The sequence below is a fragment of the Lagenorhynchus albirostris genome, chromosome 1 (genome assembly GCF_949774975.1).
Source record: "Lagenorhynchus albirostris chromosome 1, mLagAlb1.1, whole genome shotgun sequence".
NCBI classification, from domain to species: Eukaryota; Metazoa; Chordata; class Mammalia; order Artiodactyla; family Delphinidae; genus Lagenorhynchus; species Lagenorhynchus albirostris.
In genome coordinates this window covers 178,871,742-178,885,036 of record NC_083095.1, presented here as the reverse complement: position 1 = coordinate 178,885,036, position 13,295 = coordinate 178,871,742, and the positions used below count along the sequence as shown (strand labels likewise).

The following is a 13,295-nucleotide window of genomic DNA, read 5'->3' as shown; positions in this document are numbered from 1 at the left end:
TTAGAATCATTATCTTGTCAATTTGACCTTCCACTTTTAACATTCCAAAATTAAAGTACTAGTATGTATCTCATACCCAAAAAAGGTCTTTCATCTTTGGAAATTTAAATACAATATTAAGAGAATTCTTTTTATTTTTTATTGAGGTATAGCTGAATTACAATGTTGTGTTAATTACTGAGGTACTACAGCAAAGTGACTCAGTTATACACATATGTACATTCTTTTCCACTATGGTTTATCACAGGATACTGAATATAGTTCCCTGTGCTATACAGTAAGACCTTGTTGTTTATCCATTCCATATATACCAGCTTGCACCTGCTAATCCCAAACTCCCAATCCATCCCCCTCCCCCTTGGAAACCACCAGTCTATTATCTGTGTCCCTGATTCTGTTTCTGTTTCATTGATAGGTTCATTTGTGTCATGTTTTAGATTCTACATATAAGTGATATCATATGGTATTTGTCTTTTTCTTTTTGAATTACTTTGCTTAGTATGATAATCTCTAGTTGCATCCATGTTGCTACAAATGGCATTCTTTCATTCTTTTTTATGGCTGAGTAGTATTCCACTCTGTGTGTGTGTGTGTGTGTGTGTGTGTGTGTGTGTGTGTGTGTGTGTGTGTGTGTGTGTACACCACATCTTCTTTATCCATTCATCTGTCGATGGACATTTAGGGTGTTTCCATGTCTTGGCTATTGTGACTAGTGCTGCTATGAACGTAGGGGTGCATGTATATTTTTGAATTATACAGTTTTGTCTGGATATATTCTCAGGAGTGGGAATGCTGGATCATATGGTAATTCTAGTTTTAGTTTTCTGAGGAACCTCTATACTGTTTTCCACAGTGGCTGTACCAACTTACATTCCCACCAACAGTGTAGGAGGGTTCCCTTTTCTCTACACCCCCTCCAGCATTTGTTATTTGTAGACTTTTTAATGATGACCATTCTGACTGGTGTGAGGTTGTACCTCACTGTAGTTTTGATTTGCATTTCTCTAATAATTAGTGATTTGAGCATCTTTTCACGTACTTAGTGGCCACCTGTATTTCTTCTTTGAAGAAATGTCTCTTTAGGTCTTCTGTCCATTTTTCAATTAAGAGAATTTAAAAGAAACAAAAATCTTTTCCATGGGACTTCTCTGGTGGTCCAGTGGCTAAGACTCCATGCCACAGGGGGCCCATGCCGCAGGGGGCCCAGGTTCAATCCCTGGTCAGGGATTTACATCCCACATACCACAACTAAAAGATCCCGCATGCCGCAACTAAAGATCCAGCAGGCTGCAATGAAGATCCCGCATACCGCAACTAAGACACAGCGCAGCCAAAAGAATAAATAAATATTAAAATATATGTATTTTCCATTCCCCAAAAGTAATCTAAAATGGACTTCATAAATCCACATACTAAAAGCTCAGGAAATAAAGCCTGTTCCTATACTGGCTGATAAATATAGACTGATTTTTAAAATTAATAACTATATGAGTTACACCCAAACTTTTATTTTTTATTTTATTTATACTTTTTTGGCCGCACAGCATGTGGGATCTTAATTCCCCAACCAGGGATCGAATCTGTGCCCCTTGCAGTGGAAGCGTGGAGTCCTAACCACTGGACTACCAGGGAAGTCTCGCCAAACTTTTAGTTTTAATTGTTGTCTATTATGTTGAATGTTTTGTTTTAGGATAATTTGTGCTTTTGAAATTTTATGCTCAAAAAAACATATAAGTACAAGTTTTAGTATCAATTTACACTGCCTCCAAAAATTTAGTAACACGTGTTAAGAACAATAATAATGTTCACAATTTTTGCCCTGAAATCCGACTCCATGGAACTGTGCCCACTTCATAGTAAATACTCAATACATAATAGCTATTAATTATCATTAGTTACTATTCTAAGGAAATTACATTTATGTTTGTTGAATGCACAAAATGTTCTTTACAGCACCACATATTATAAAACAATTTGGAAACAATGTGTCTCAAATTGGTGAAACATTAAATAAAATACTAACATTTGATAGGATATAATGCAGCCATTTCCATGTTGCTAGTGGACTATATCATCTTACCAAAATTTTTGGTGAAAAAATTATCAAAAAACAATGTTACATTTAAACTGTGATTTTAACAAATTATGCAACAAATAGGTACATGGATAAAAACTGAAAAGAAACATGAACAAAATAAAACTAGAATGTTATTTAAAAAAAATTTAAGTAACTTTTTAAGGAACAGCCACTATAATACTGAGAATCATGGCGATTGCTTTTTTTTCCCCTCTTGAAACACAGACAGTGAAAAAATGCTATCATTCATTAAATCCTTACTAGTATTTCAGGTACTGCACTAAATTTATCTACATCAGCTCTTTTAATCCTAATGACAAATCCAAGGGTAGGTAACCAACAGAAGTATTTTAAACAAAATGTAACTGAATAAGGCACTAGAACCAGGGTCCACCTACTGGACTCTGGTAAATACACTCAATTATTAGAATTATCTTTATTACAGTAAATATAAACATAGACACTATCCTAACAAAATTTACTTTAATAATATTTGGGTACCTAAGTTTTTAACTTACAAGGTATTCCCAATTTCACTTCTGTACAATGACAGAAACATACTTACCATGTCACATGGAAAGCCTGTCGACATCCATGTTTATTACATGTCATGCAAGCACCAGTGGCTGCTTTGCTTTCTCTTCCTTGTTCATCACAAATGTAGCAAGTCTTAGGGTAAAGAAACAAAACAAATTGAAAAGAAAACAAAAACTTTACGAGTGCTTCACACAAATAAGGATTTTATAGTTATCTTCAGAAGTCAAGATCAGGTTTACTATCTAACCTACTCCAAATCATGAATTCATTTTTTTTCTGACTGTAATCTAATTTTTCCAAACATGAAAACATCAATACAGACATAAACGGTCCTAGTACGATTTCACAAGGCAGTGTTTCCTTAGACTCAAAAACCCCACAAGATAAGAAGAATCTTCGCAGGAACTGAGGCCAGGGGGCAGGACACAGCCTACCCCACCTCAGTATTAATATACTCCTCCTCACCAATATTTAACTGATTCCTGTAACAAAGGTATAAAAAGAGGTTTGCTTTCTTTTCTGCTGGAAGTAAGCATAAATAAAGGAGGTTGATACAGGGAGTTGGGACTTAGAGGTGAAGGACAGTCCTAAATGAGTGAGCAAGGTTTAGGTCATTCCAACTGTCCACAAAATCCCACATGACCTATCATTCAGCCCTGCCAACCTGACAAAACAGGCCTGGGAGGAAGACACTTTAGGAGATCAGAGATGTCCCCAAGAGGTATTGGCCAATGAACACTCCCAGCAACTTTGACATCTATCTGGTCCTTCTCCCAGTTGAAAATAGCTGATAGACCGCACCACATATTCATGAAAGACTAAATTATAAAAATGGCAATCTACAAGTGTATAATGAATAAAATTATCAACTGACTGTAAGTTGAGTATACAAACATTAATGCCTAACTACATATACTCAGATGATACAATTCTAAAAAGAAACCAATTTCTCAACAGTAACAAGGTATAACCTAGCAAACTTCAATAGGACCACATGTATTTTTAAATTTGGAGAAGTTTCCCCCACTATGCACTGTGGTGCCAAATAACACCGTTCAACAATATTGATAAGAACACAGTTTCAAAAAAAGAGTAATATATAGTAAAGTCAGGTAAATGAATTTCAACTCCTCTGCTGAAAGACATGGATTCAGACTGAACTGAATTACAAAAATTATCTTATATCTCTAAAAAGTAAAATCCTTAGTTACAACAAAACTAACCTAGACACACTGAATAAGAGCATCTCTAGAGACCTCCCTGGTGGTCCAGTGGCTGAGAATCTACCTTCCAATGCAGGCGACGCGAGTTCGATCCCTGCTTGGGGAACTAAGATCCCATGTGCCATGGGGCAACAAAGCACACGTGCCACAGCTACTGAGCCTGCACGCTCTACAGCCTGCACCATAACTAGAGAGAAGCCCAAACACCGCAACGAAGAGCCCGCTCGCTGCAACAAAACTAAGCCCACATGCTGCAACTACTGAGCCCATGCACTCTAGAGTCCACGTGCCACGCTAGAGAGAAGCCCACTCACCGCAACAAAAGATCCCACATGCCGCAACTTAGACCTGATGCAGCCAAATTAATTCATTAATTAATTAATTTTTAAAAAGAGCATCTCTAACTGTTCAAATTACCAGAAGGCAATATCAAACAATTACAATGGAAACATTTAACATACATCTTTTAGCCTATAAATGATTAATAAAATTTTAAAAAGAAAAGTACAGAGCAGATTGAAACAGTAACTTTTTTTAAATTAATTTATTTTATTTATTTATTTTTAGCTGCATTGGGTCTTCGGTGCTGCGTGAAGATTTTCTCTAGTTGCAGTGAGCGGGGGTTACCCTTCATTGTGGTGCACAGGCTTCTCATTGCAGTTGCTTCTCTTGTTGAGGAGCACAGGCTCTAGGCGCATGGGCTTCAGCAGTTGTGGCACACAGGCTCAGCAGTTGTGGCTCATGGGCTCTAGAGCGCAGGCTCGGCACTTGTGGCACATGGGCTTAGCTGCTCCACGGCATGTGGGATCTTCCCGGACCAGGGCTCAAACCCGTGTCCCCTGCATTGGCAGGCAGACTCCCAACCACTGCACCCCCACAGAAGTCCCGAAACAGTAACATTTTAAATGGCAAAATTCAGGGAAAATATGCAAATAGGCCTCAAAGAATATCTCAGTAACTTCCAACAGAGCTGACAGTGAAAAGACACCATCATTTGACCACTCAATAAAACTAAAATTATGACAGATTTTTTTTTTTTAAAGAAGTTAGGCCTTCCAGACTTCTGAAATACCAGAGTGAAGAGGTCCACGGATCCTCTCCTCAGTAAATTAACCATTTCATAGGTGAAAAAGAACCATTTAAAGTCTCTGTATAGAATAAGCTACAAGGATATATGGTACAACACAGGGAATATAGCCAATATTTTATAATAACTATAAATGTAGTATAACCTTTAAGAATTATGAGTTACAAAAAAATGAGTTACTATATTGAAAATCTGTAACTTACATGGTACTGTATATCAATTACACTTCAATAAAGAAAAATAATAAAGTCTCTGAAAATTGTCCTGAAGACATGCAGAAAGCAGAATATTTTACCCAAGACAATCTACTAAATCTCAATAAGAACAGTGAGCGCCGGTGGCATTTGAGCCATGATCTGCCCCCATCACCACCACCACCCCCACATACTGCTTCCTGTGATGGAAGTTCCTTTCTGGGTGGCGCTGTCAAGAAGATGAGGGCTCCCTCTCTCCACAGATCCTAGTCTAAGGCTACAATTTTACCCGAGGAGGGCCAGGTCTCCAGTGACTCTCATACTACTACTCATCCTGGTAGCTCCAACTCATAGCCTCCCACCCTAAAAACAGGCCAAGTTTCCTGGGGCCCTATCATTCCTTCCCCAGCTTGCTAGCAGAATGGAAGTTCCATGCTAGGAGGGATAAGCTGGGCTACTATACCCTTCCCTCCTTCCAGCACCCTGTCAGAGTACACGTGCCTCTTCAGGAGAAGCAAAGTGCTGTCACCATCCCCAGCTCCAGAGCACTAGTGCAGAGGTTCTGTCTCTACAAGGAGAAGGAAGACTCATTCTCTAGAGGGGCTACTATCTAAAATGTCTAATTTTTAGGGACTTCTCTGGTGGTCCAGTGGTAAAGAAACTGCCTTCCAATGCAGGGGACGTGGGTTCGATCCCTGGTAGAAGAACTAAGACCCCACATGTTGCAGGGCAATTAAGCCCACATGCCACAGCTATTGAGCTCACATGCCTCAACAAGAGAGCCCACGTGCCGCAAACTACAGAGCACACGCATCACTAGATAGAGAGAAAGAAAAAATAAATAAAACCAGCACGCCACAATTAAAGACAAGCCTGCGCGCCGCAACTAGTGAGAAACCTGAGCAGACCACGTGCCTTAATGAAAAAGATCCCACGTGCCTCCACAAAGATCCCGTGTGCCACAATTAAGACCCGACGCAGCCAAAAAAATAAATAAAATAAAATGTCTAATTTTCAACAAAAAATTATAAGACATGCAAAGAAAGAGAAAAGTATGACCCATTCATAAGAAAAAAAAAAAGCAGGCTTCGATAACTGTCTTTGCGGGGAACCAAGATGTTGGACTTAGGAGACCAAAACCAACCAAACAGAAATTCTCGATTTTAAAATTCACTAAAAGGGGGGCTTCCCTGGTGGCGCAGTGGTTGAGAGTCCGCCTGCCGATGCAGGGGACACGGGTTCGTGCCCCGGTCCGGGAAGATCCCACATGCCGCAGAGCGGCTGGGCCCGTGAGCCATGGCTGCTGAGCCTGCACGTCCGGAGCCTGTGCTCCACAACAGGAGAGGCCCGCGTACAGAAAAAAAAAAAAAAAAAAAACCCACACTAAAAGGGCTCAATGGTAGATTTGAGTTGGCAGTAAGGAAAGAATCAACTTTAAAAATAGATCAATAGAGAATTTACAATCTAAGGAACAGATTTTTTAGATTATACTACCTAAAGAACAGTTTCAGAGAAACGTGGTATGCCATTAACTGCATTAACAGATGTGTAATGAGAAAATCAGGAGAGGAAAGAAAAGGATAGAAACTGTACCTGAAGAAATAATGGTCGAAAACTTCCCAAATGTGATGAAAAACAATAACGTACACATCCAAAAAGCTCACCAAACTCCATACAGGATAAATACAAACAGATGGACACTCAAAATGCTGAAAGGCAAAATAAAGAGAAAATCTCGAAAGCGAAATGAGGGAAATGGATCATCAAATACAAGTAAACCTGAGGTTTCATTAGGAATAAAATAGGGGACAGAAAGCAGTGGAATAACATTCAAAATGCTGAAAGAACAAAACTATCAGCCAAGAATCCTATATCCAGAAGAGCTATATTGCAGAAATAATGGCAAAATAACATTCTCAGGCCCAAAAAAACTGATACTTTGTTGCTCCAAACCTCACTAACAAGAACTACAAAAAGAAATTCCTTAGGCTAAAATTAAGTGACACTAGACAGTAATTGCAATCCACACAAACAAAGAGTTCCTCAATAAAGCTGAAATTTTAAAAAATAAATATATAGGGCTTCCCTGGTGGCTCAGTGGTTGAGAGTCCGCCTGCCGATGCAGGCGACACGAGTTCATGCCCCAGTCCGGGGATCCCACGTGCCGGGGAGCGGCTGGGCCCGTGAGCCAAGGCCACTGAGCCTGCACATCCGGAGCCTGTGCTCCGCAACGGGAGAGGCCACAACAGTGAGAGGCCCGCGTACCGCAAAAAAAAATAAGTAAATAAATAAATATATAGACCAATTAAAAAACAAAGAAAGAGTTCTGACAAAGGTAATTATATACGAAATGATAAAAGATAGTATGATGAGATATTTCTTTCTCATTCTCTTAATTTAAAAAACAATCACATAAAACAATGTCCATAAATTGTATTGTTGGGACTATAACATATAGAAATGTAATATATGTGACAATGACGACACAATGAAAGAGAGTGGGAATAAGTTATTTTGGAGTAAGGAAATAACACGAGATGGTAACTGGAACCCATAGGAAGAAATGAAGAGAAATAAAAATGGTAAACAGGAAAACACACACTCTATAAATATATCTGTGGTCTTCATCTCTTAGCTTCTTTAAAAAATGTAAGATTATATAAAGCAATAATTTTAACTACTTTGGGGCTTGTAGTATATATAGAGACATGATATCTATAATACTAATAGCACAAAGGTGGAGAGGAAAGAAATAAAATGAATGCTATAAATTTTTTATATCTTACTGGAGTTAAGTAGATTCTGGTAAGTTAAGATGAATATTGTAAGCCCTAGAGCAACCACTAAGAATATAACCCAAGAAAATATAATTTAAAAATCATGAAAGGAATGAAAACGGTACACCAGAAAACATCCACTTATAAACATTAAAGAAGGTACTGTACAAAGAGAAAAAACAAAGTAGTCACAAGACAAAGAAAACAAATTAAGGGACTTCCCTGGTGGCGCAGTGGTTGAGAATCTGACTGCCAATGCAGAGGACACAGGTTCAATCCCTGGTCTGGGAAGATCCCACATGCCACAGAGCAACTAAGCCTGTGCGCCACAACTACTGAGCCTGCACTCTAAAGCCCGTGAGCCACAACTACTGAAGCTCATGCACCTATAGCCTGCGCTCTGCAACGAGAAGCCACTGCAATGAGAAACTCACGCACCATAACAAACAGTAGCCCCTATTGGCCTCAACTATAGAAAGCCCACAGACAACAACGAAGACCCAGCACAGCCAAAAAAACAAAACATTGCTGTTAATAAAAAAAAGTAAAAAAGAAAACAAAGTAAAACGGCAGATGTAAACCCAACCACATTAATAGCACTGAATATGAAAATAATCCAATCAAAAGGCAGAGACTGATTAACTGAATTAAAAAAAAAAGTTCCAGGCTTCCCTGGTGGCACAGTGGTTGAGAGTCCGCCTGCCGATGCAGGGGACACGGGTTCATGCCCCGGTCCGGGAAGATCCCACATGCCGCGGAGTGGCTGGGCCCGTGAGCCATGGCTGCTGAGCCTGCTCGTCTGGAGCCTGTGCTCCGCAACGGGAGAGCCCACGACAGTGAGAGGCCCGCGTACCGCAAAAAAAAAAAAAAAAAAAAAGTTCCATATGCCATCTATAGGATGCATACTTTAGATCTGAAGACACAAGTAAGTTAAAAGTAAAACGATGAAAAAAGATATACCATGCAAAAGGCAAGCAAACACAAGGCAATGCATACTTTAGATTTGAAGACACAAGTAAGTTCAAAGTAAAAGGATGAAAATAGATATACCATGCAAAAGGCAAGCAAATACAAGTGGTTTATTATCAGACAAAAAAATAGACGGTTAAGGGACTCCCCTGGTGGCGCAGGGGTTAAGAATCTGCCTGTCAATGCAGGGGACACCGGTTCGATCTATGGTCCAGGAAGACCCCACATGCTATGGAGCAACTAAGCCCATGTCCACTACTATAAATAAATAAATTTATTTTAAAAAAAAGAAAAATAGACTGTTGAGAGAGATTTTATAATAATAAAACAGATATAACAATTATAAGCATATATACATGCAACCAACAAGAGCTTCCAAGACACATGAATCAAAGGAGGAAAAAAGTGATTTGCAAATTTTAAATTTCGCAATTAAATAGCTATTGGATCGAGAAGAAAAATTATAAACTAACTTGAGGATTATTTAGAAAATGATCCCAAACAACAAAATCGCATCTAAATAAAATGTCAAGTATGTGAATAAAGCTATACTCAGAGGCAAACTTATAGCCTGAAAACTTTCATTTTAAGAGGGGAAAAAGTCATAGTTTGACCTAATATTTTGAATAAAAGAAACAGTGTTCATATCAAAAGGATTCAGGGGCCAAATTCCACCTCTACCTAAAAAGTAGAGAGCTGAAAGAACATCACTCTAAACCTATCAAGAAAAAGCCATTTAAACTATAAAACCCACAACTTTTCTTGAAACTATGAAAGATTTGCACCTGCAAAGGCAACCAAATAGTTTGAAATCCAAGGGCAGACACACTCTCCTTCAGCTGCCTAAAAACCACAAGACACTCAGACTATCCACTAACGACAGAGCAAGGGAAGAAAATGTGGAGGAAGACATGCAGATAAGAAACCAGCTAAAATTTTAACAAATTGCTCAAGGCTGATTGTGGGCTACTGCAGTAGTACAGAACCACTGGAACCACAGACAGGAGTTCACACTCACTCACAGGCTCTACTCCATGAAGATTTACAAGGAGCTCTTGGGGAAGACTGGAAGCAAGGAGACAAAACAACCAGAAAGAATCTCCCTTGGTGGTGCAGGCATGAAGGAGAGGATCAGGTGCCACTGAGGCAAAGATATGAAATCCCATCTCTTGCCCAGACACTACTCTCAAAAGCCTTGAGCGTCTGGGGGATTGGCAGCAAATCCTGTCACACCCAGGGCATAAGTAAAGACCCATGATGGCTAGGAGGACAAAGGAGAAAATCTTTTTCCCCTAAACAAGGGGCAGGAAAAATTCCTGACCCCAGGATCTGTTATCGGAGATCTTCTAACACTTGGGGAGAGACAGGAAGCTGTCTCCCTCCCAAGGCCTTCCACAGATGTAAAGTCTGCCAAAGGCAGGAGGCAATGAATTGGTGAAACCCTGAGGCCCAGATATACAGAGCCCACCAAGGACTGAGGCTGGACCAAAACCACCAAGAAATCAAAAGCCCAAAACATCAAATAATAAACGACAGCAGTCTAGCACTAACGGGTGGGACAAAAGTGTGGTAAAAGGAAGAGCACAGAAAGAAACCAACCTCTGTGGCACCAAATCACCCAATATTCTAGCCCTCAACCTAAACATAAGGTATCATTAGAGGAGGATGAAGGGGCAGGGCCACCCCAATGGACTCAGAAAACAGATCATCAAGCCACAGAGAGAGGTCACACAATGTTACTTCCACCGCACTTTATTAGCCAAAACAAGTTACAGAGCAGCCTAGATACAAGAGATGAGGCATTTACTTTTGGTACGAATGTAAACTGGTGCAGCCACTATGGAAGACAGTATGGAGGTTCCTTAAAAAACTAAAAATAGAGTTAACATATGATCCAGCAATCCCACTCCTGGGCATATATCCAGAGAAAACTATAACTCAAAAAGACACATGCACCCCACTGTTCATATTTACAATAGCCAAGCAGCACTATTTACAATAGCCAAGACATGGAAGCAACATAAATGTCCACCATCGACATATAAATGGATAAAGAACATGTGACACACACACACCCCACGTGGGGGATAAATTTGGAATTGGGGATTAACATATACACACTACTATATATAAAATAGGTAAACAACAAGGACCTACTGTATAGCACAGGGAACTATATTCAATATCTTGTAATAACCTATAACAGAGAAGAATCTGAAAAAGCATATATATGTATGTATGTGTATACAGACATAGATATAACTGAATCACTTTACTATACACCTGAAACCAACACAACTTTGTAAATCAACTATACTTCAAGAAAAAAAAATTCTTAATAGCTTTCCACATCTATTCCTTTAGAAAAAAGACAAAGGGAAGTTGGGCTAGCAATTTCTAAGTTTTCCTCTACCGTTATCCTCTTATAGTTCAATGACACCATGTTTTATAGTATTTTTGGTTTGGTTGGTTGGTCTGTTATGATCCTTCCTATACTTATAAACACTCATTCCTTCATGGCCATTCAGTAAATAAAAGCTATTCAAAAGGATAAATCCAGGATATACCCATCATCTGCCAAATACTTTCTATGGAAATTGCAGCTTTCTAAACTAAATGCTTCCTTGACTCTAAAGAACACAAGACCACCCAAAAAAGTTCCCAAATATCTATGTTGCCCCAATCTTCCCATTTCTTAAAAATTATTGAAACGTAATTAAAGGTGACATATGCCACTCACATTTATTAACAAAATGTATATGTTAGTGAAATAAGGAATTGATACAAGAAAATATGAGAGGTCAAAAAATAAAAACAAGAATCTGATGACAAATGGTACAGAAACTGGCCACTATATATATAATGACGTGGAAATTTTAACAAAATAAGTCAACACAGTGAGTTCTCTGCAACTGGATATACTATACAAATAGTCTAGAAATTTTCCTTTTTTTCTTCTAAATCTTACAGTGTTCCAGCCACACAGGATTTATTATTCTCTGAACTGCCTAGCACCTCCCCTTTGTACCTATTACCCTAATTTATGCTACTTCCTCTGTCTAGAATTATTATTTGATTCTTTCTTCCACAGGTCAAATTTCTTATTATTATGCACAGCCGTTATATAATATCTTTGTGTGCCTTATTCAATTCCTTAGACAAAAATAATCCCTCCTTTCATTATGTTCCATAATACTCTATTCAGATTTTTTATTATTTATAATTTCTTATTATTTTCATACATCGTAGTTATATATTTACTTGACTGTCTAAGTGTCACATGGAGATAAACCCTGTATTTTATGAAACTCTGAACTCTTAGCGTCTAGCACAATGCAAAGCAGGTCCATTTTAAGTGCCCAATACATTTATTAATAATCTCCACATTATCCTTTACTACCACTCATTAAGGACTGATGTATTCCAGGGGAGCTCCCTGACAGTCCAGTGGTTAGGACTTGGCGTTTTCACTGCCATGGTCCAGGTTCAATCCCTGGTCAGGGAATGCCCCCACACGTCCCCCAAAGAGAAAAAAAAGATTGATGTCTTCCAAAATGCAACAATCCATTTTCCCATTGTTCCTATCATTTCAGAATTCCATGTCCCCTATTAACCATACTGAATATTCACGAACAAAATATTATTCTTTTTAAGGTTAACTATACAGACCAACACCCATAAGAATCCAAGAAACATATAAGGAAAAAATTTGACAGAGAGATACACCATGCTTCTGGAAGGGGAGATGCAATATTCCAAGAAGATCAATTTTTCCCCAAAATAGTATTTCACTGTAGCACCAGTAAAATTAAAATTGTATTGTTACTCTTAAGGTTCATCTAAAAAAAGAAATACATGACAATATTTGTTCTACCATGTACCAAGATGTATTTAAAGCCATAATAATTTAAAACAGTGTGGTAGTAGACTAAGAATAGAAAGACACATCAATGGAACAGAAAAAATGTCAAGAATAGCCAAGAATTTAATAATGATTCAAACAGTATTTCAAATCACTGTGCAAAACATAGATTATTCAATAATAGTGTTGAAAAGGTTGACTAAACCACATGGGAGGGGAAAAATTACACACACATCTCACCATATTCTAAAATTAACTCTAAGTGGATAGAAGATTTATACCTAAATTAATTCATTCTGCCTCTATACTCCCTCCCTTACTTCTTGAGTACTTTAGTCTTAAAGCCATGAGGTGGGGCCAAGCATGCTAGCATCTATCCTGGGAAGGAAGGGGCAGGCCAACTCAACTATCAGAGCCCCAGTAGTGTTGGCGCTCATGAGAGTGTTGGGGGCTGGGGTGGAGGTAGTGTCCAAGTGAGTTGTAAGAACCTGAGCAAAGTGAGCAAAGTGAGGGGAGAAGGGGTAGTTCTGGACTGAAGCTGGGTGTCAAACCCCCAAAATGGTTTTAAA

At 38.7% G+C, this 13,295-nt stretch overlaps 1 protein-coding gene across 7 annotated transcripts in view; it reads right to left on the bottom strand.

The window, feature by feature from the left end:
* MLLT10 (MLLT10 histone lysine methyltransferase DOT1L cofactor) overlaps positions 1–13,295 on the bottom strand; it is a 249,207-nt gene that overhangs the window by 140,633 nt on the left and 95,279 nt on the right. For all 7 annotated transcript variants that reach the window (XM_060161293.1, XM_060161275.1, XM_060161303.1 and 4 more), the window contains one exon: positions 2,643–2,746. In XM_060161293.1, the coding sequence (XP_060017276.1) occupies positions 2,643–2,746 (104 nt within the window). The remainder of the gene's footprint in view (positions 1–2,642; positions 2,747–13,295) is intronic.